At 45.3% G+C, this 24,246-nt stretch overlaps 2 protein-coding genes across 2 annotated transcripts in view; both read right to left on the bottom strand.

Moving 5' to 3' along the window:
• The window catches only part of LOC146770460 (butyrophilin subfamily 2 member A2-like), a 301,560-nt gene extending 297,294 nt beyond the window's left edge, over positions 1 to 4,266 (bottom strand). The window contains exon 1 of the mRNA XM_085640442.1: positions 4,199 to 4,266. Coding sequence (XP_085496568.1) covers positions 4,199 to 4,266 — 68 coding nt within the window. The remainder of the gene's footprint in view (positions 1 to 4,198) is intronic.
• A 2,393-nt stretch (positions 4,267 to 6,659) lies between these two features.
• Positions 6,660 to 24,246, bottom strand: part of LOC146770459 (vespryn-like) — a gene marked incomplete at its 5' end in the record, with an annotated part of 81,691 nt that continues 64,104 nt past the window's right edge. Inside the window, one exon of the mRNA XM_085640432.1 lies at positions 6,660 to 7,342. Coding sequence (XP_085496558.1) covers positions 7,339 to 7,342 — 4 coding nt within the window. The remainder of the gene's footprint in view (positions 7,343 to 24,246) is intronic.

The raw sequence follows: 24,246 nt of genomic DNA, 5'->3' as shown, positions 1-24,246 counted from the left end.
GGAGAGACTGAGTAGAATTTGTTTAGATTGCATGCAGTCTGAGGATGGAAAACTGTAGAACGAAAAAACATTTTTTGGGTATAAAATACCATGCACATTAGGATGCGCCCATCACACTGGCGAGCGTATCCTGTGCCTTTTCCATTGCGGGTGGATCTGCTGGCTGTAGACCTGCCCGCATTGGAAAAGGACTGTGCACATCAGTGGTGCCTGCCACGTAGTGCATGGCAATGAGGGGGGGTTCCATAGATACCCCCCATGCTCACACCCCCACCTCCTTCCCCTTGGGGGCCCGCAACGGGCCCCCAAAGCAAAGACCGTATGCCTTTCCACGCGGCAACTCCGCCATGGAAAGGCATACGACCGCCAGCATTGTAATATGGATGCCGCCACCATAAGCAGGCACTTTTTCCGCCGCTCGACGAGTCCCAGAGACACTATCTATTTAGCTCGATGGGGGAGACGGTGGGGGGCACAGCACACACGAAATATAGCCACAGTTCATCACATTCAACTGCATAACTCTTATAAATGTTTGTTTATAATAAAAAAAACAATTGGGCAGAGCCGAGACTTAAGATGAACCAACCGTGTTTAGCATTTTAATTAATGTATAAAACCTAAGACTAGGCTTAATTTCCCCCAAAATACAGAATGAGATTTAAATTGTTTTCTAAAAATAAATGGGGCGGTTAGTAAGTTCTAAAACTAACTTTGTCACAGGAAAAAAACACCTAAGTTGTCTCCCGGTTGTCCATGGAAAAGAAAGCAGGTCACTTAATTGTTTTCCTCCTTTGATTGCCTTATTCAATTGCTATGTGGCGTCACGGTCTCCGCCCAAGGCTATGTCACATTTATTATTTTTAAATAGTAAAAATGTATTAAGGACAAGAAAATCTCCAAAGCATGTTTTCCCCTCTCCGGCTCTGATGGAATCAGTGAGGCGGGGGTTGGATGTTTCCACAAAATGACCGAGTTTTGGTGAGAATGTCCTTTGGGTGGCTTTTGGGGCTGCAGATGGGTGATTTTCGGGAGAGACGGGTAGTGTGGGGCTGTTTTCGGGGCGTGGGGGCTCTTTCTGTGACTGCCATGCAGCACTTCCTCCTCCGCAACCCCCACCTTTTTTTTCTCTCTCCCTGTTCGGAGGGCGGGAAGGAGAAAGGGTGTGAGAGAGAGGGCAGCTCTTGGCTCCAGCCAAAGCTCTACATTTAACAAGCATTTGCAATGCCATAGGACTTGCATGTACGTGGGACCTATTGCAGTGCAAACGGTAGTCATCACGGACTACCGGAGGGGGGCGGGAGTCACGGACAACGAGAGTGGGGGGGTGTAATGTTGGGCCCTAGGCCCTCATGCTGGTGAAATGACTGACACAGCACACATGGATAGGGTAGTGGGTAATGGCCACGAGCACGTGAGCTCGGCCTTTTTATTGACAGCGTCACCTGACACAGTGACGTCTGTGGTGGGTGGGTGTACAGTGTAATACAGCAAGTGAGAACACTAGAACGTGTCCATGCACGGACACTACATCCCTCCCAATTTTTAATGACGAAAACCCAGTCAAAATTCAACCTGTGGGAGAAAGAAAGATATACACAGATGTGATACAGTGACCAAACTTCTACAGAGTCTCTTACGCCTCAGCTGCTTGGAGTCACAGACGACGTTCTTCCTGTCGCGGAGACCCACAGTTCACAGTGGCACCAGCCATGGGTGCTCGATGGATCCTGTCTGTTGACGGCTCTGCCTTGAAGTCGTCCTCACAGTCTTTTCTTCACTTTACTTCCATGGCGACAAACGCAGTTGGAGTTCTTGCGGTTCATCTTTCAGTCCTGTCCTTTTCTTCATCGGTAACGTGTGCTCTGCTTGGCACAAAACGGGTTGTTTGCAAGACACCCCTCTCACCAGGATGCCCCTCTCGCGGGTGTTCCCTTGCCACAGGATATCCCTGAGGCCCTCTGACTTGTCCTGGGCTGGGTGTACTGTATCGTGTTACTCGCACGCCGATCCGTGTGGGTGCAGAGGAGACGTCAAGTCTCACCTCGAGTTTCGCAGTCGTGCCTGGAGGGTAGCTGTTGGCTCCTGTCTTCGCACACGATGTCTTCATCCTCCCGGGACCTTTGCTGGAGGGCAGCTGATGACTATCTCTCGTCGCGGGGACGCTCTCTCACTGGCATCCCTGAGGCCTCTGCCCCTGAGTCACCACGGCTGGCGTTGTCCAGTGTCTGTGTGACCCCAGAGGTGGATGTTCCGAATGGTCCAGCCTGCTCGTCTCTGCACATCCCAGGTGTGCTGAAGCATCGTGAAGCAGATGGTCTTCTCTCCGTGCCACGGTGTTCTCAGGACTTGCGCTCCATGTTCTGGCACTTGTCGCCTTCCTTATCTTCGGGTGTGTGCGTAGTCTTGCCACACTCCTCTCTCTCTTCCTTGGTTCTCTTCTCCGTGAGGGTGTCGTGTCACTCAGACTTCTTCTCCTCCCACTCTTAACAGTGGCCCACGTGCCACGGATCCATTTCCATCGTCTCGCCTTCTTGCAGTGGCAACCGTGCCACTCAGATCACTTTCTTTCTCCTTGCTTTGTAGTGGCAAACGTGCCACTCCGATCTCTTCTTTCTTCTTTCCCTTGTAGTGGCAAACGTGCCACTCCGATCTCTTCTTTCCTCTTTTCTGTAGTGGCAAGCGTGCCACTCCGTTATCTTCTTTTGCTTGTGGTGGCAAACGTGCCACTCTGATATCTTCTTTCTTCTTTTGCTTGTGGTGGCAAACGTGCCACTCATGATATCTTCATTCGCTTCACGACGTACTCCGGACCGTTTCTGTTTTCCTCTGGTCTGGCCAGGCTTCTCCATGCAGCGCGCGCACTCTGCACGTGTTCCCCCTGGTCTTGTCCTCGTCCGAGGACACTCTCTCCATCTTCCTCAGCATTCCGAGTTAGCGTCGTGACCTTCTCTTCGTCTTTTCCTTTTTGGCTACTTTGGTTGTCGAAGTTCGTGGGGCCATGTTCTTGGTCCTCTTCGTTCTTGAACTTCTTGGACCACTTGACGGTCCACTCTGCCGATCACTGGCAGGATACCTTCGGTCTTTCGTCAGACCTCTTGTTCCGTAGTTTCACTGACCCGTGCGTCGGTCACCTCCTTTTGCAACCCCTGGCGGATTGGCTTCTGTGTGTTGACCACCTGGCTGGTCACTTGTTGGTGGGATGTCCACTCTGACCCGTGCGTCGGTCACCTCCTCTTGCAACCCTCTGGTGGGTTGGCTTTTGTGGTGCGACCATTTGGCTGGTCGACTTGGCCTTTTGTGGTGCGACCATTTGGCTGGTCGGCTTGGCCTGTGTGGTGCGACCATTTGGCTGGTCGGCTTCACGAGGTGCGTCACGTCGCGTGACTACCTGTGTTCACGAGGTGCGTCACGTCGTGTGACTACCTGTGTTTGCTGCCTTGTCAGGCGCTGGAGCGTGCTCATCTTCGTACCGGCGTGGTACATCTTCAGTGTAGCGTTGCTCCTTGTACCGTGTGATCTCTTGATGTGGTGGCTTCTTGGCGCCACTGGGAGTGCCTCTGCATCCTTGCCCGTCAGTGTCGGATACTTGCCGCGCCCATCCTCTTCAGTGGGTTCCTCTCTTGTAGGTGCAGCTGTGTACCTTCTGCGTCCGGGGTACATCTGCGCTGAGTCCTTTAGTTCGCTCGAGGGTTCGCTCCACTTGATGCGGCGACAGCGCAGTCCTCGCTGGGGTGGATGTGGCTTGACCCTTTTCTTCCTCCTTGTCTTGCTGCAGGCTTGTTTATTTTCCCATTGCTGCAGTACCACCAGTGGCCACTAGATGGCAGTGTTAATTTACCCTTCATTCAGCAGCAACCTTCTTTGCTGCCAGAACTTTCTGCCGTGTTGTCTTCCCTCCTTTCCAGGCTTCACTCGGGCTGAGGAGGGGAGCTGGAGCAGAACACTGGGAGCTGGACAGGGGCCAGACAGCAGGTAAGTTTTAACATTTATTTATTTGAAGGCAGGAGGGGGCCCAGGCATTTCCAGTACGCTGCAGAGGACAAGGCATTTATTTGTGTGTGCGCGAATAGGGGTGAGAGGTGCTCCTCCATCACGCTGGGTTTCCCAGCACATTCGGGACTGCAGTGGGGCATATTGGCAGTCAGTGCCATCGCGCACTCAGTGTAAGTGTGTTTCGGCGGCGCTGGCCGCTTACCTGCATTTCTTCATGCCGCCGGGGGTCCTGCGAGGTGGGGGCATGTCCCGATGGCCGGCGGCGGCCATTCCTTAATTTTCTGATCGCCCTCCCTGCCCGCGGCAGCTTCCTGAAATCTTCGCGCAGCAGGGAGGGGGTGCCGGCATGTTCTTCCCAATGCGGGGTAGGCACCCGCTGGTTCCCTTTCCACGCTGCTCCTCCTGCGCGGGTGGGCTCCGCCTCGTTTTCGCCGCTCGTCCTGGCAATGGGGCTGGGGGGTGGTTAGCTACTCCACCCCCGCCATCATTATCTTCACGGACGATCATGGAGGTGGGGTTTCGGACCGGCGGTCGCGATGATCCTCACGCGGGGTGGGCTCCCGCTTTGGCTGGGGTGTTATTTCTCCTGCTGGCACTGTAGGTGCGGGGTGGGCTCCCGCGGGCTCCAGCTGATCGGCTCACACTCCTCCTTCACCAGGCTCGTCGCGGCCGATGCGGGTGGGCTCCGATTGGTCCGCTTTCCGGGCACTTCCCCTCACCGGGACTCACAGCGGCAGGCGCCTGAGGTGCGGGGTGGGCTCCCGGTCACCTCGTCGATTGGGGATCACTGAGACGCGGCCGATGCGGGTGGGTTCCGCTCGGCTTGCACTTTCCCCACGGGGCACAGCAGCAGGCTTGACGGGGTCGGGATGGGCACCCGACTTCCTCACCTCCACTTTGGGGCGCGTTGCTCGCCTGCAGGCCGTCACGGTGGTGTGGGGTGGGCTCCCGGTCACCGCTCACACCCGGGGCTCTTCTCACACCCGGCGGGCGCTCAGGCGCTGTTCTCGCCTGCTGGGGGGCCTCTCCCCCGACAGCTCTCTCCCCCTTTTCATATTGCTGGGCTGCTGCTCGCCAGGGCACAGCCCCCTCGTCGCCAGTGTAATGTTGGGCCCTAGGCCCTCATGCTGGTGAAATGACTGACACAGCACACATGGATAGGGTAGTGGGTAATGGCCACGAGCACGTGCGCTCGGCCTTTTTATTGACAGCGTCACCTGACACAGTGACGTCTGTGGTGGGTGGGTGTACAGTGTAATACAGCAAGTGAGAACACTAGAACGTGTCCATGCACGGACACTACAGGGGGGGGGGTGAAGGCATGGACAACGGGAGTGGGGAGAGGGAGAAGGCAGTAGGATAACTCTTTAAAGAAAATAGTGCTCACAGTCTAAATAACGTGTAACACTCAGTAGCCGTAGGAGGGTACAAATGAGGACCTGGCCATAATAAGGAGGGACTAACAAGCCTACAAACCAATCCGAAGGCAGCATTTACGAAGGACAAAGACACAATCCAATGAAATATATGGGCGGGGCTTCCCTGAACTACCACAGATCTTCACTAGAGCAGAGCTTACGTGCTGACTCTAGGCTCGACCTAAAAGGGTATTCTGGTGAACTTTTATTCAGCACGAGTCACTTTACTGCAGCCTGACCTTAAAAAAGGAAGATCAGGACATGTAGGGTTGCCATAACTCAGTGCCTTAACCTATCGGACACTCAACTGAACTGTAAGCTGTTAAAGTTTTTAAAGTATAATGAGTTAGCCTTAACAAGCACACCAATGTAATGGACAATATATTCGAATTTTCTGGTATCGTATTGAATGGAAATGTTAGTCCTCATTGAAGTAAGTCACCTGTCTACTGTGTGTTACCATATTTTGAAAGAATATTTTTATGCAACATTGTCATGGTTTTAATTAACCAAGCAATAAAGAGTTTTTCAGTTTCGGTATTCTGGTGTGTTTACCATCAATCCTGTGAAAAATTGTGGTTTTCGTGAAACAGAGTTTGAACACAGAAAGCGTACTTACAAAGGCAACTTCAGAAAAAAACATGAGGCATAAATGCATTTAATACCTTTGAATTATTCACAAATATCACAGAGTAAATTTCAGTAAAGGGTTAAGAAGCGGGCATTGCAAGGCCTGGTTAGTCTTTTAAATTTGGACCCATTTTTGGGCATTTACAAATTCCTCTCTGACCTTTTCCCACCCTGTAAATTATCAGAAGTTTACTCCATCCAATGGCTGGAGTAACTCCTCTCCCAGGATGGGAACAGGAATGGATGACCCTCACATTTTATTTTGTTTTGGTTGCAGGGAAAGGGATTTCTCCATGTCAAAAACATGTTTTCTCTGTGTGGAAACAAAATTGGCTCAGGGGGCTCTATTCTCCCAGGTCTCCTCCATGAAGACTTTTGCATAAGGGAAATTGTCTCCTTGGAAAAGATCACATGTCATTCCCACCACTATGCCAGCTTCCCAGGCATACTACTGCAAATGTTTTTGAGAAAAAAAACAAACCTAAAGATAAGTTTATCTGCCGGTACATATTTTTGCCCATTCCGTTTTACGTTTTTTATGAATAGACCCCAATGGCTGACAGAAATGTTTGTAAATAGATGTTTGCCTTTTACTCTGCAGTTGCACACTTGACACCTTTATCAAGTTTTTATATTTTAAATAAAAACATGTACCCGGACTTGTAGTTCCACGGTGTTAACGCTAAGGGTGGTACAACAAGTCACAGCATGCACAGTTCCCTTGTCCCAGGACAGCATGTCTAAGTCTCAATGACTTAGGACTACTTTAGAGCTTTGAAAGCACAGAATTCAGGACAGAGGTAAATCTGAGAGCGCCTGGTGGTTTGTACGTGGGAGCGGCTGGGGAACAACGAGTCAAGGTCCAGAGGGCTGTTTAGAAAAGGGATGTGTCACTTTAATACACTAAATACTGCATAGATATTGATAGAAGCAAGAGGCGTGGAGACTCCCTGTACCAGGAAAAATGCCTTTATTTGAGCATTCTGCGTGGAGACTCGTCTGTGTTTCATTCCAGCAGCGTTCACAGAGTGGGAGCTCAGACAGGGGGCTCAGAACGAGTGGGCGCGGGGCATGAAAACCTTGTACTCCAGAAACAAGGAGGCTCGAGAGATATGCCAACAGTTGTTGTGTAATATCTGGAATCCCCACGGTATCGTGTATCCCCTGCTCTTCGGCACTTTTTTGAAACGAAACTCAGCCCGGGCAGGTTCAGACAGAAGCAGCTGATCACTGCTCAGGCTGAGTTAGGGGATACACGATTCAACAGGATGCCAAACTCGGCTCTGGCGATAAATCACCTGAAACGTTTGCACGAAGAGAGACAGACAGAAATAAATAGAGAAAGTGACTCGTAATGGAAATCACAATTAAGTTAATATAATAAACATTGTGAAAGCACAGAAACTATTGCTGAAGCATATTGAATCCTAACGAAATAACATGAGGGGAAGAGAATAGAAACAACAGCAGGGGTTCAAATAAGGGGAAAAATAATATCAAAACGAGGGAAAGATTAAAGGGTAAAGGTAAAAAAAAAGCAATGAAAAAGCAAAGTATTAAAATTGGGGATGAAAGTGTTTTGATTTTCATATAATGAATATGTTACAAGATGTTAATGACAAACATATAACTTGCACAATAAGTTAAATAACGCATGTTTAGTTTGACTCATACAACATACTTGGCATTTTACCAGCTATCCTATCTTTTTGTGTCCATGTAATTAAACAAGCATTGGCAACGCAATCGGTCTCATACTTTTGTGAAAGTTAGAGCTATTGGCGTTGTAAATGATGTTTTTTACTTAATTTTTAGGTCGATACTGGGCAGCGCATGCGCTACTCTGTGGCATGATGTATTGGAGCATGGAATAGAAGCCCCGCCAACTCTCCTCCCATATTTGCCATTGGCTTGTGTCATTGTCCTTTGTAAATGCTGGCTTCTGATTCGTTAATATACTTGTACATCCCTCCTTAGTACCGCCTTATCTTCATTTGTAACCTCCCATGAGGACTGGCTCTTTTACTTCAGTTGATACACGGTACGTCTTTTTTAGTCTGTAAGCACCATTTTCTTTAATGAGTTTCTCCTACTGCAGGCACAACATACTTTCCTGCAACATTCAGTGCGCCATGCGTGCTTTCACTTTCCGAGCAGCCAGGGATCATGGCGGCCGCTTCTTTGAATAGGTCTCGCATTCACAAGAGCTTGAACTATTGGCATTGTAAATGACAATGCCTCTTATTTATGTGTTAATTAACAAAACAGATAAATAAAAGTCAGTCATTTACAATGTCAATAGCTTAAACTCAGGCAAATGTGACACCTATTGCATTGTAAATGCTTGTCATACATGGTTCCTGGTGCACACTGGTGGCACACATTCTGATGTTCGTTTCTCACATTGCTGGTTTTCGTATGCAGATACTGGTGCATGCTCGTGTCTCAGGCTACACAGCACACATTCTGGGACTAGTTCCCTTACTGCCTTTGTTCGTACACGGATCCTGGTGCATGCTGGTGGTATACATTCTGGTGCCAGCTTCCTACGTGGCAGGTTTTTGTACAGGAATTCTGGTTCACGCTCATGTAACTCGCTGCACAGCGCACTCTAATGCTGGTTTTCCACGTAGCAGGGCATGTTTTCCAACACAAATCCTGCTGCGCGCTTGTGTTGCATGCTGCCCAGCACAATCTAATGCTACTTTTCCACGTCTGGTTTTTATGCACAGATTCTGGTGCATGCTCATGTCTCATGCTGCACAGTACACACTAATACTGGTTTTCCACAGGGGTATTTTTCATGCACTTATCCTGGTGCACGCTCGTGTCTCACATAGCACTGCACACATTTTGATACTGGTTTTCATACACGGATCCTGGTGCACGCTTGTGTTTCACACATCACAGCACATTCTTATGCTGGTTTCCCACATGGCTGGCTTTCGCGCACAGATCCTGGTGCACGCTTGTGTCTCACGTTGCACAGCACACTAATGATGGTTTTTCACAGGGCTGGTTTTAATGCACGGGTCCTGGTGAACGCTCATGTCTCATGCTGCACAGAAAACTCTAATGCTAGTTCCCCACATGGCGAAATTTTCGCACACAGATACTGGTGTGTGCTCATGCCTCATGCTGCACAGCAAACTCCAATGCTGGTTTCCCACACAGCTGGTTTTCGTGCACGGATCCTGGTGAACGCTCATGCCTCACGCTGCACAGCACACTCTAATGCTGGTTTCCCACATGGCTGGTTTTCGCACACGGATCCTGGTGCACTCATGCCTCACGCTGCAAAGCACACACTAATGATAGTTTTCATACATGGACCCTGGTGCACGCTCATGTCTCATGCGGCACAGCACACTCTAATGCTGGTTTCCCATAATGCTGTTTTGAAGGCACAGGTCCTTCTGCACACTTGTGTCTCACGCTGCACAGCACACTTTAATGCTGGTTTCCCACATGGCTGGTTTTCATGCACGGAACCTGATGCACGCTTTTGCTTCATGCTGCACAGCACAATCTAATGCTGGTTTTCAAATGAGTTTCTCCTACTGCAGGCAGAACAGGCTTTTCTGCAACATTCAGCGCGTCATGCATGCTTTCCCTTTCCAAGCAGCCCGGGACAATGGCGGCTGCTTCTTTGCAAGGAAATAGGTCTCGTATTTACAAGAGTTTGAGCTATTAGCATTGTAAATTAAAATGTTTTTTTATTTATGTGTTAATTACAAAACAGATAAATAAAAGGCATTGGCATTTACAATGCTGATAGCTTAAACTCTCGCAAATGCGAGACCTATTGCATTGCAAAAGTTTTTTTTTTTTTGCAGTGGAGTGATCAGTTAGAAAACGAGAGTTAGAGCTATTTGCGTTGTAAATGTAAATATTTATGTGTTATAGAGTTGGTGTATGTGGTGTGTAGTGGAATTATGTGGCTACCATCCAGATAATGTGTGCATTTAAGAAGCAGAGGTGCAGTTAGGATGGATGGGTTGGTGGAATGATAGCTATTTGTATGAATGCTTGAATGGATGGCTAGCTGTAGGAGTACATGCATAGATGTCTGGGTGATCAGTTGAATGAAAAGATGGTACGTGATGCATGGGTAGGAAAGTTACAGATGGTTGGTATGGAAAGAAAAAGATGGATACATAGGGAAAATATTTATAACAATCATTGGCATAGCCAATAGGTCTCACCTTTGGGACCTTATAAGTGTTTAGTCATGCAACAGTTGATGTTGTTGCACCAAGGATATTGTGCTGCATAACTAAATACTTATAAGGTCCCAAAAATCGAGACCTATTGGCTATGCCAATGCTTGTTTTCTGATGTTAACACTGGTTTCTGGCTATAGTCTGGCTGGGTCCCTGCTAATCAGGGCCCCAGCCACTCTGTTCTCTCTAAACAACTTCGAGTGCATACTAGATGCACTGGTGAATGGATACTGTGGTACCTTATGAGCCCCTAGTATATGGTACCCTAGGTAAGGGCACAGGTACTTCACAGGCCTACCAGGGGCTGAAGCATGTATTATGCCACCCCTGGGAAGCAGACTAAATCTGACACCACAGGCCTGCTACTGCAGCCTGGGTGAGGTAGTGTTAGCACTCCTCACTGAGGTATAGGTTCCTATAGCTCACCATACACACACTTATAAACCTATCAGTCACCCCTAAGGCAGGCCCTATCAATCCTGAGGGCAGGGTGCTTGGTTTACAATGAGCAGGACCCCTCGGCAGCTGGCAGAGTCTATTCTCTGTGGCTGTTTGTGGATGCGGTTAAACCATATACTCTTAAGTGCATTATAACCTAGTGGTAAATGCTAACTTTGGAATAACTGCATCAAAACATGTCGTGTTTGGTGTCAAACAACTTCGAATCATACCCCCACATCCCACCCTTAGAGGGGACGACCTGTACCTACTGTGGTAACACGGTAGAAATCTGAAAGAGCCCTAGCATCACAAAATGGATGCCACCAGCACAGACACTGGGCTGCCCTCCTGCTGCTGACTGAAACTCGCAGTGGAGGAGGCCAACCAATAGGCATCCTGTCACAGGGAGGTGTTACCACCTTCCAGATAGGATTTAGTGTAGTGCGAGTTGGGTGGGTGCACTCCTAGAGTGCTTTGAAGTCCTGCACTGGGGGAGCAGTAGGCTCCTTTGTGCATATGCCAGCTCAAACCGGTTCAAGGGCTACCTGTCCCTGCTCTGGCACGAAACTGGACAAAGGGAAGTGGGTGTAACCACCCCATACCCTGACCCTCCCAGAGGAGTGGTCATAGCGCTAGTCCCTCCCTTTCTTTTAGTATAAGATAGGAAACCCTTGCCATTGCAAACTAGCTATCCCTGGACGATGCTTTACAAGAAGAATCCTGGCCCTTCGACGTTCCACTACCTTTGGAAGAATCTCCCTTGGAGTCAAGGAGTGACTCCCCTGCTTGGCAGGCACCAAAAACTCTAATCAACGTTCGCAAACTTTCCCACTTCCGCTGGTTCCGAAGTCCCTGCAGCCCCGGAAGTGGATTTCCTGACTTCTCGACGGCCATTGTGAGTCCCCAGCAGAGCTGAGGCGAGTGGACCCCACGAGTGACGAGGAACAGCAATACCCGGGTACCGTGCTCTATTGTCGAGTGCAACTCCTTCACAACGTTCTACAAACTTGTGCATTGGACGATTTGTGGCCCAAGCCTCCATAAGGTTATGCACCGAAAATCAGATGCCTACCCAGTCCCGAGTGACCGTGGGCTCCTGTAAAGCATTTATTTCCTCACGAGGCGTCTTTGCGATCCCTTGCCCGTTGGCTTGTGGGTCCCTGAAGACTTTCTGATCAAACCAAAGGGCTCCCCTGGTTGCTCTAGGCCTGCCCTCGCTGGATGAGTCCCTCAGACCTTGCTGGTCTGCACCATTGACTATATTCACTTTCCACGAGACTTGCTGTTGCCAAGGCTTGTTGGCTCCAATACGGTTGCCGACACCTCAGTAAGCTGCAGACATCGTGGGACACTCTGAATCCAGCTGCTGGTCATCGTCGATGCCTCCTGGTCCTCGTGAGCGAAGAGTCAAAACACCCTTGATCACCTGAAATCACCCGACTTCCGTGAACATCCATCATCCTGGCCCCGGGTCACTGGCAAGTGAATGCGAACACTGTCCCTTCTGCTTTCAGGTCATCTTCATCTTGAATCCAGCCTTGGATTCCACCGGACACTTCTTCAGTCTTCGCAAGCAGCAAATCTTCTTTGGCTTCCATAGAAAACAGCGACGCGACCCGACACCTATGCACCCGGCTTCCCTGGGTGAGGTGACTCGTGCACTCCGGTGCCCTAGTGTGTGTTGGCCCTCGAATTACTTACCTTGTAAGTGGCTTGCTTGTAGACTTTCTCGAAGTACCCTAAAACTTTAACAATCCAACCGCGACTTGCTCCATTGCAATCAATAGGGAACACGCGGCTGTGTTCTCACACTGCACGCGTCTCCTGTGGGTCTTTTACTTACCTGCCTTGGGTGGATTAGTGAAGCCCCAGCGATTCTACAGGCCCTAGGCCTTGTCCCTCTACAAGTTGACTTTCCTAAACCTCTTTTTTAGTATATGGTCTGGTACGCCCCTAGGGCCCCAGCCATATTTGTGGTTAACTTATTGTGAAACATTGATATTTGAATGTGTTCCTGACTTCTAATCTCATAAAGAGATTAGTAGAGTGTGTCTAGAAATAAATACATATATATTTGATATATATACCTGTGTGGTGTCCTTTCATTTGGTAATTCAAGAGATTATAAGGTAAAACAAGCAGCTTTACATTCTTCTGAGACTTAGCCTGAAGGCTGCTCTCCACAGCCACCACTAGGATAGCTTTCTTTAAAAGGTTGTCTTAAACCTATCTACCATAAGAGTCGAATTGGACTGGTGCAAGGTGGCCACTATGACTAGTGACCAGCATATGCCAGGCAAACTTCTCACATGGGCTGTTTTCACTCCTGTTAAAGTCGCGCTGAGGATCAAGATGCCTGCTGCAAAGAACATGTCCTTTTGTGTTCAGAGGTTTTCAGGCAACAATAAGAATGTATAGGTAACTTTGGCGATTAATGTTCCTGCTGGAAACAGATCCAAATTTTTATGCAGTGCTGTTTCCACTGGTGCTAAAGTAGGGTAGATAGTTAAGATGCCTGCTGCATATAACATGTCCTTGTGTGTTGAGAGGTTTTTCAGCGAACAAAAAAAATGTAAAGTCAACTTTGGCTATTAATGTGCCTGGTGTAAGAGGGATCAGAATGTTTATGTAGTGGTTTTTTCCACTCATGCTAAAGTAGCGCAGAGGGTGAAGATGTTGCTGCAAGGAACATGTCCCTGTTTTTTTGGAGGTTTTCAGGCAACAATAAAAATGTAAAGGAACCTTGGCGATTAATGTTCCTGCTGGAGAGAGATCGGAGTTTTATCTAGTGGGTCTTTCCACTCCTGTTAAAGTAGCGCAGAAGATTAAGATGCCTCGTGCTAAAACATGTCCTTGTGTGTGGGGTTTTCAGGCAACAATAAAAATGTAGAGGTAACTTAGGCGATTAATGTCCCTACAGGAGAGAGATGGAAGTTTTATCTAGTGGCTGTTTCCATCCATGTTAAAGTGACGCAGAGGATTAAGAGCCCTGCTGCAAAGAACATATCCTTGTGTGTTTAGAGGTTTTCAGACAACAATAAAAATGTAAGGGGGCATGGCTTGACGCGCAGCAGAGATGGCTGCCTTCTTTTGAGCTCCGCGAATTTGCCGGTACCGATGCTGAATTACCATGAGCTACAGGTGATTTGTAATGACTGTTCAACATCGGAAAGTGGCAGAACACTTGAGGAACTTCGAGGAATGTTTTGTTTTCCTTGTGCCATTGTATTTGAGGCTGCGACACGGAAGAGAGCTCTGACGTGACGTTGCTTTAAAATGGCAGCCCTCGGTACAATTGTTGACACAACATGAAGTATGGGGGCTGAAGTTCGTTATTAAATCCCCTGTATTTTAAGTTACTGTGTGTACTATTTTTGCTTGATACATCGCTGTGTTTATAGGTATCGAGTTCTGTGCAAGGCTGCTTTCTCTTTACAATTGGAGGCTTCAAAATGGCGGCAGCTGACTGAAACGTCGTCTCATTCTGAGTTCTTCAATAGAATGTTTGCGATCTAGTATTGAGTCTGGTCTTAGTGCTGGCTGTTCATTCCATGTGACGTACTTTGGCCAGGATAGTGTTCTGCTTCGGTGTTCTGAAATGTTGTCTCTTCAACGGAATACAAGAATCATAGAAGGTAAGAAGATTTATTGCACATCAATGGTGCTCCCAACAGAAACGAACGGTCTTCCAAGTGTCTCAGCTGACTCCTCATGAACATTCTAACGTGCGTTCCCAGGGGTGCGCAGAGTTCTATGGGACAAGGGACCATGATACAAAGGAGGGGGAGGGACAGCTGGGGAAGATCCCAACTACATCAAATAAAGTCAATGACTAAGGATGGAGATAATAAATATATATATACAGAAAAGGAAATTACAACATCTCCTTACCCTACAAGGAGCAAGAAGATTGTAGTGATAGATCTGGTAAGCATAAGGTAATACATACACACCATATGCAGAGGAAATGATCATTTAATTTCATAATCCTGGTGCCATTTGGGCACATTCCCCATTCTCTTACTTTGCCTTGAATTCTCCAACTCAGCTTGGTTTTCTCTCTCCTCTGATCTTGCAACCTGCTCATCCAGACTATTGTGTGGAACAAGTCTATCCATGCTCCATAACTGTCTATTTTCTAACACTACAACATTTTTCTTAATTTCTTTTATCTTCCCAAGATCATAATATTGATTGTACTTGTTATAACTAGTACTAGGTTTCTTTACAGGGACCCATTGTCCTACTTTCAATCTTTGTTCTTTAACACCCCATCTGTTATCATATTCTTTTTTTATATTTACTTTGATGTTTGACAATTTTTTCTTTATTCCCATGTTTTTCCATCTGGAAGGAACTGTTTTCAAAAAGCTGATTAGGAGTAACTTTTGAACCAGGTTTACGAACTCTCAACAAATAAAATGGAGAGCACCCAGTAACTGCATTGGGGGTGATGTGATAGGACCATAAGATATTCTTAATAGATTGAACAAGGGGTTTGGTAGAAATCATAGCTAACTATAAAGCTTCCTTAATCATCCTGCTACTCCGTTCTACCAGCCCATTAGCACGAGGACAATATAAAGGGGTGGTCAAATGTTTAATGGCTAAACTCTGGAGGAATTCTTTCATTTCTTCTGAAACAAGTTGTACCCCATTATCTGTAATTAGAGTATGTGGAATCCCTTTGCTAGTGAATACTTCAGAAACAAATAAGAGTTTTGGTATCAATATACTTTACTAACTTGATAGTGATCCATTTCGATAAGTAATTAACTAAAACAAGTATAAATTTATCTTGTAATCCTGTCACTTGTAAGGGGCCAATTATGCCTAAACCCAATTTTCCCATGGTTTAATAGGAACTTTCACAGGTTGTAAAGGAGCTCTTCTGGTACATTTAGTTTTATCACTTAGACTGCAAGCGCTACAATTTTTAACCTGCTTTTCTGTCATGGCGTCCATGTACGAAACCAGTAACCCAACCGAAGTTTGCTCTTGGTGAGGTTCCTACCTAGATGACCTTCATATGCGAGAACACAAATGTGTTCCCTCAATTTCTCAGGAGGAACACATTTGTCTGATTTAAGAACATTGTTCCCTTCAATTGACAATTCATCCCTAACATTCCAAAAAGGTTGTAGTTCCTTAGACAATACACTACACTTATTCAGCCAACCCCTCACAATCTTCTCCTTGACCGATTTTAGAGTGATATCAACAGACATGTTTCTCCCAGTCAAATTGCAAAATGGCAGAAATGGCCTCATGTAAATTCGGCAGTTCTTGCACATGATCCTCACTTAGCTTTTGAATGGGAAGATGAGACAGACAATCAGCCACATTATTTTTCTCTCCTGCCACGTACACCACTTTAAAGTTAAAACTTTGCAAGTAAATTAAAAACGTACTAATCCTTGGTGTAGTTTTCTCTATATCTTTCTTTGCAAAAATTTTAATGAGGGGCTTATGATCAGTTCTGAGTTCAAAAGGTAAACCCCAGGGAAAGTACTTAAAATGAGTGATGGCCCAGAAACACGACAATGCTTCTTTGTCTATAGTAGAATAATTCACTTCTGCTTCTTGAGGTTCCTAGACGCACATGCTAAGATTCTTTCTTTTCCCCCTACCACTTCAGAAAGAGTATCTCCCAACGCTCTATTGCTTGCTTGGATACTATACTAAGTATAGTATCCCGTTTACTGTCAAAACTGCCAATGAAAGATGCTGACATTTTGGCTTTCTTAACTTCATTAAAATTGATCGTATGGTTAGGCAGCCAAACAAATTGAGCGTTTTTTGGTTTTGTTTTTACGAATCTCGCATGGGTTGAACCAAGATTGAAAAAAATCTTTATAAACTTTCATGTATTCAGCCAACCCCAAAAAAGATGTCACTTCATCCTTATTAGTGGAATGGGGACTTTAGAAACTGATTCAATTAAGTCAATTTTTGGCTTGATTCCCTCACCAGACAGGGTACGGCCTAAAAACTCTACTGACGCTACTCCAATTTGACATTTGTTTTGTTTAGAGTAAGGTCAGCACATCTTAGTTTGTTCAACACTTTCCTCAAATTAGGATTGTGTTCCTCCTCCCTTGCACCATATATGAGGATGTCATCTCGAAAACATACTATTTTATCCACTCCTTCCTGAACATGCTGCATTATCCTCTGGAATGCTGCCGCAACAGAAGCAAAGCTGAACTGCATTATCAAGAATTTGTAATTTTCAAAAGGAGTGTCAAAAGCAGTAAGGATATGAGAATCAGGGTGAAGGGCAACCTGATGATATGCTGAAGAAAGATCTAAAACAGAAAAGTATTTAGCGTCATGTATTACATTCAGCATCTATTTTAGGCAGAGGGTGCCTGTCAATCCATATGCTGGCATTGAGACTCCTCAAATCCACACACATGCGAATATTATTTCCTTCCTTCTTTGATGCAATAACAATGGGCACCAACCATTCAGATCTTTCTACGGGATCAATTATACCTTGTTCCTGTAATTTCTTCAGTTCTTTCTTTAATGGCTCCTGCATAGGTAAAGGTATGGAACATGTTTTGTGTACTACGGGAAGTGCATCAGACTTAGGTTTGATTTTATGTAGGTAATTTTTCAGCATGACAATTTCCTCTACAAACATCAGGAAATTCCTCACATATGTCATATTGATTTGTCGTAATGACAGAAAAGAAACTTGGCTGGCTTCTGGATCTTTAAAGTGGTTTACCTCTTTTTCTAATTCGATTCCTTGTGTATGAAATCTGCCCAATAGACCGGTTTCTTGAACCTCATTTCTCAACACTAGGTGTGTTTTTTTCACTTCAAGTTTGAGGTTCATATATTGGCGACTGCTGACTGAATCCCACTGTGTTGAGTTATACTTGCTGACACAACCTCATCTGATTACTGAGTCGTAATTCAGTGTTGCAGCAGTTTTGGCTTATTATTCATACTCATTTCAGTGTCTTGGTGGCTGACCCATATTTCCCTGTCTGTTCTTCTCAATTTATATTAAGCGGCACTACTATCACTCTCAATGGTGGAAGGTTTGGGTGGCAATATTAAGGACAGAGATTCCAAAGGAAACATGAAGCGCTCCAACCAGTCCTTACCTACACCGGAATCACAGGCTAAAGGTAATCCTGACTCTACCTCAACTTTAGAAGTTATATTGCTTAAACTTAATACCGTCCATGATATAGCTCAAGGTACTAAAACAAATACAGATTTACTTCAGGTGGAGGTTGCAGCAATTTGTAATGACCTTAAAGAACTTTCATTACGTGTTTCTAGTGCTGAAACAAGAATAAGTTGTGTAGAAGATTACACAAATAAACAAGGGCCCAGAAAAAGAAAATGGAATTCCCATATCAGAAAGCCTCCTACGTAGATTAAGGAAGCCTTTGCGACAAATGATGGTATCTCTGGCAAAGTCTTGTGAAATAGAGATTTTGTGATCTTCACATTGAACAGACTTGATCTTCCTCATTTGTGCCAAGATTTGATCAGTATGTTGATGTCGCAAAGGTTTAAAAATCAACGGCCGGGGAGAATACATATTTCTGGGTTTGAAAGTTGGAACTCTGAGCTCGTTCTATCTCAAAGTCCTGTTTGAAAGAAAGATGCAGGGTATTTGGGATCCAAGTAAGTAAGAATTCAATTACAGAAGCAGCAGAGTTCTCACTTCCCTCGGTAATCCAAAAATACGATTATTACTCCTGCAACTAAGAATTTCCTGTTCTGTTAGGTCTCTCCTTAGTGATGTAATGGAACGTTCCAAGTTTTGAATGTGTTACGCTTGTTTATTTGTCCCCTTAAGGTATATTGTTTTATTTGTTTTGCATGTTCTATGAATTATTCTCTTCTTACTCTTATAGGTAAGTATCTTATTATTACACTTTTTCTTCTTAATTTTAACCTTCTTCTACTTATTTTTAATCTTGTTCTTATTCTTTGTTTTCGCTTTTATTTATGAAGTCTACCTATATACTATATGTTATTTGATGATTTCCATGATCATTTATGAAGTATGTTTTTTCTCTTTTATTGTTCCCATATCTCTATATATATATATTTCTTTTGTTCTGATCTCAATGCCACTTTTTTAGGTTCTTTTTCTCCGGTACATTTCTATTAATTGGTGCTCTTCGCTTGCTATTGGTTAAACGTTATTTAAGATATTTAATAATATAGTACATATCAATTTGAAATTAATTTGCGTGATCTACTATAGATTGATTGAGGTTTGTATAAGTCAGATCTATTTGCTCTTTGGTTTTGCTTAACTATGAAATGTCACCTTAGAACATATGCTCCATTTACACCATTTTAGCTTCCTTCTATCTGATATTTTATTTCAAATGACTGGTATTGTCTATGAAATTGTTCTTCTATTATTTATATGTATTGCTTTATAGTCTTTCTATAGGAGAGTATTCTATATTCTAGATTTTACCGTCTGCCTTTTATCTGTTCTCCTTTACCTGTGTTCTCTTTCTATTTTGAAGTTGCTGCTTATGTTACTTTCCACTGATCACCAATGAAATATGACATTATCTATCAAGATTCTCCTACTATTCTATTCTCCTAACTTGTTACGCACCTATCACCACTTTTATGTTAAGGGAATATGAGTTGCACTGTTAATACTCATGCTCTTCGATTACTATTAATTGAGAATGTATGGTTATCTTATTGCTTTTTACATATCAACTTGGAACTCATCTAAATGATATTTATAGATCTGAAGTATGCTAGAACTGAAATTTGTATGCTAAATATAATACTAAATTAGTTTGATTATGAAATGTTATGTCTTTGCAGACACTCTTACGTTATAGCTGGTTAGTCTTTTGTTACTTATTATACTCAAGACTTATCCTAGATATGAACATATTTTTCATACAACAAACCTTGTTCTGTTGCTCTGTGGTTTGCTTATGTTTGAGCGGTCTACACCAATGATGGTAGCCTCTGCTGTTGCTCATCCACGTCGATTACCCATGCAAGTTGTCTCTCACAGACATCCCTTGGTGGGTTTGGGCTCCAATGTTGCTCTGGAGTACATTTAATCCTTCTTCTCTTTTCCTTACTCTTTGTTCCTCTCTTTTATCCTCTTCTTAATATTGGGACATCTGCTTCACTTCCCTTGGTTTTTAAGTATACTTTCATTTTTGTTACACTCTTTCACCAGAAGTATTTACTCTTAACATCTACAAATGCCTGGTATAAATGTACTTTCCCTTAATGTTCGAGGTTTGAATCATCGGGTTAAGAGGTCTAAGAGTTTCGACTACTGTAAGAATTTATTGGGCGATTTGGTCTTACTGCAGGAGACTAAGATAGGCGTCAGGGAGGCTCTTCTCATGAGGAGAGATTGGGTAGCAGATGATACATGTTCTGAAGCATCCGGGATAAGAAACCGAGCTATTAATCTTATTTCAAAGAAATCAGGCTTATCTATAGTTACAGCTGAGCATCATACTAATGGAAGATGGATATATACACGTTTGACTAATGGCTCAGATCTATATGTTATGAACCTTTATGCTTCAAATATTGATGATCTAGATTTCTGGCGCACAATCAATAAAAAAAAACTTTGACAGTCCACAAAAATCAAGAACAATTGTTGGAGGAGACTTATCTCCCTCTCGACCCCATTTTGGACAGACACTCCACTTTTAAATTCCGACCCCCTAAAGCACACAAACATTTACTTAATATGTGTTCGTCACGTCATCTGTTGGATGCCTGGAGAATACATAACCCGACTGGCAGTGATTTCACTTTTTTCTCTCTTCCCCTCACTCTAGTTTTCCTCGTATATCTCATCTTCTGCTTAACGCCATCCTCTTAAAACATATTACAAATGTAATGATTCATCCAATAGTTGTTTCCGACCATGCTGCAGTCTCGTTAACCATCCTTAATCCTATGGATATTAAAGGACCCCATAACTGGCGTCTAACACAGAGCTCTTGGAGGATATTTCTGAGGTCAAGGAACTCAATGACGAGATTGTTAGTTTCTTAAATGAAAATGAATCTTCAGTGGATTCTCTGATAATCCTCTGGGATGCCTTTAAATGCACTATTAGAGGCCAAATCATTAAATAGATGGCCAAAAGGAACAGCGACATTAAGAAATCTCTTCAGTCTATAGGGGTGATATTAAGCGGAAAGAGGAATTATATAGACACTCTAATGATAAATCTCACTTGCGAGTTATAAAACATTTAAAATACTCCTTGTTATGTTAAAATTATTTCTAGAGCGCACGTACACCCAAAGGTTTCATGGCGCTGTGGCAAAGGTGCACTAGAACAGGAGGTTACTGGTAAGCTTGGATAAAAAGAAAGGTTTTGAGAAGAGATCTGAAGTGCGGCAGGGAGGTTTCAAGTCTGAGATCCAAAGGAAGGGAGTTCCACATCTGTGGTGCCAGAAAGGAAAAAGAAAGTCCGCCGTGTTTTTTTCGATTGAAGCGAGAGGGGGTGAGAAAGTTGGAGTGTGACGATCGGAGTGCACGGGTGGGAGAATAGCGAGAGATTAAGGAAGAAATGAAAGCAGGCGCCTTACAGGTAAGGGTTTTGAAGATAGTGCAGCCCAGTTTAAACAGACAACGTTTGTCAACCGGGAGCCAATGAAGAAGTTTCAGCAGAGGACGGACGTGTTGGGTACGTGATTGGTGAGTGATGAGGCGGGCAGCCTGATTCTGGACCAGCTGGAGTTGGTGAAGTTGATAGAGGGGGATGCCAACATAAAGGGAGTTGGCATAGTCTATCCGTGAAATGACCAGGGCCAAGAGAACTACAGTAAGGGCCTCGGTGGTAAGAAATCTAGCAATCTTACGAATTCTGCGTAAGTGAAAGAAGCATGAAGATGTAACTGCTCCAATCTGGGGCTTCATAGACAGATCGCTGCTGATGATCACTCCAAGGCTTTTGACCGATTTAGAGGGTAAAGGAGGATTTCCTAGCGAGGGGTGCCAAAAATTGTTGTTCCAGGGATTTGAGGGGCCAGTCAAAACAAGCTCGGTCTTAGGGTTGAGCTTGAGTTGACTGATATTCATCCAATCCCTGATGAAGCATAGAGTAGCCTGAAAGCTGGAAATGGACGCATTAGAGGAGTTAATATTGAAAACCAGTTGAAGGTCGTCTGCATAGTTGAAGCAAGCCACTTCAAAATTGCGGAGCGAGTGGATAAGAGGGACCATGTATAGGTTAAAAAGTAAGGGTGAGAGAGACGAACCCTGTGGGACACCACAGGTTAGTGGGGTCTTCATGGCAGAAAAGGTGGCTAAGCGAACAGCCTGCGAGCGGTCTCCCAAAAAGGAAGAGATCCATTTTAAGGCCGTGCCCTGAATGCCAGCATCACGGACACGGTCGATCAGGAGGTTATGATCGACCGTGTCAAAGGCGGCTGATAGATCTAAAAGAACGAGGACTTGGGAGAGATTGTGGTCCGCACCCCTGCGGAGCTCGTTCATCACGGCAAGTATGACCTGCTCGGTGGAGTGTGCAGGCCTGAATCCGGCCTGATGGGATTCGAGAAAGAGTGAGCGTTCAATGAAAGAACTGAGGCATTGTGTGACATGAGCCTCCAAAATCTTGCTCAGATAAGGGAGGAGGGAAATGGGGCGATAATTGATTAGGTTAGTGGGATCTGCCTGAGGCTTCTTCAAAATGGGTAGGACCTCTGCTACTTTAAAGGAGGCAGGGACGACCCCTGTTTCTAAAGAATTATTGAGAAATGCAAGCGGAAGGTCAGGGCATGAGAGAAAAGCTTCTCGGAGAAATGGAGGGGGACAGGGGTCCAAAGGGGAGCCCGAGCTGACCTTTTTTAACAGTGAGAAGAAGTTTTCCTTAGAGATCGGGGGGATTAGATCGAGAAACTGAGTGTTTTTGGGTGAGGTCCCCAAAGCCGAACGAACGGGGGTCAGAGGAATGCTTTGCTTAATAGTGATAATTTTCTGAATAAAAAAATTATTGAGAGCGTCGCAAAGGGCCTGGGTAGGTGCTGGTTTAAGGGTCACCCTGTCAGGTAAGGATAGTTCATTGACAATGGAGAAAATGTCTTTGGTTTTAGTTGACGAATTAGTGATTTTGTATGAGAAGTAGGCAGATTTAGCTGCAAAGATGGCTTTTTTATAGTCAGCTAGCAGCTTAATGAAAGTATCTTTGGTGGTAGAAGAATAGTTGCGTCTCCACCTGCGTCCTGCCTGTCTAAGAGAAAGTTTCTTAGTTTTAAGATCTTCTGTAAACCACCGCTGGGCGTCGTGAGGACGCTTAACTATGGAGAACTTGCAAGGGGCGACAATATTGCTGGCAGCGCAAAGCCAGTTGTGGATAGCAGTTTCTTGGTCCTTGAGGCAGTCAGTCACCGTAGGCAGGGTGGTAGAAAGTAAGGAACAGAACTTCTCTTTGTTAGCGCGACTCCAGTTCCTGGTTAGAATTTTAACCGGGGTGGAAGATTTTGCTAAACTAGGCAAATCTAAGGAGAATTGGATGGAATAGTGGTCCGACCAGGGACAGGGGGAGATAGCTAGGGAGATAATGGATATATTGACTGTCCATAGCTGGTCGAGGCGGTGTCCTTTGATATGAGTAGCAGTGTGGATGTGCTGGGTACAGTTGAGGCCTCCGAGGAGGTCAGTGAATTCTCGGGAGGGAGAGGTCTCATTAGGGTCAGAGGGCCAATAGTTAAAGTCGCCTATTATCAATAGACTGGGATTATTTATTATGAGGTGAGAAATGAGATCTCCAGCTAACTGAGGAAAAGAGGGCATAGAGAGGGGAGGCCGATAGAATAAGGCACAGGTCAAAGAAACTAAGGAGGAATCAAGTTTAATAATGAGTGCCTCAACGGAGGGAATAGCAGTGGTAAACTGTAGCTGATGGTGGATGATTGCAGCCACACCACCACCGTGGCGCCCGGCAGGTCTGTTGGTCTGCAATATGTAATAACCTGTGGGGATGGCTGCCAAGATATCTGGGAAAGAGTCATCCGTAACCCATGTTTCGGAAAGAAGGAGTACGTCAGGTTTTAGAGTGTCAAGCAGATAAAAAATTTCTGATTGGTGTTTTGGGAGGGATCGCGTATTTAGGTAATAAAAATTCAGCAACTGTTTGTTAGGGTGGGGGGGGTTAAGAGTAGTAGGGAGGGGAACAGAGGAGTCTATGCTGGGCAATGGAAGGGGTAAGAGGGAACCGGAGGACAGGATTCCACAAGAAAGAAGCTTTTGCTTTAGTCGTGGCTTAATGGGCCAAGGGTAGCGGAAAGTGCGTAATTCGCTGGGGGAGTATTTAAAATGCTGAACAGCGGGTCCTGGCCCTTGTCCCGGTCGGTCGCGGACGGGCGCAGACGGGCTTGCCTTTAGCGCGCCCGCTGCGCGCTTGCGCTAACATCGGCAATTTATGCTCAGCAGGCTCTAGCGACTAAAGCGCGAATTGACCCCCTCACACAAGATGGCGGCCCCGCTGGTAGGTGCAAGCCCAGCCGCTGGCGAGAGCACGACGGGTATGGGCGAGC

Source organism: Triturus cristatus, unplaced genomic scaffold (assembly GCF_964204655.1).
Source record: "Triturus cristatus unplaced genomic scaffold, aTriCri1.1 SCAFFOLD_205, whole genome shotgun sequence".
In the NCBI taxonomy this organism is placed as follows: Eukaryota; Metazoa; Chordata; class Amphibia; order Caudata; family Salamandridae; genus Triturus; species Triturus cristatus.
This window is presented reverse-complemented; position numbering and strand designations above follow the sequence as displayed.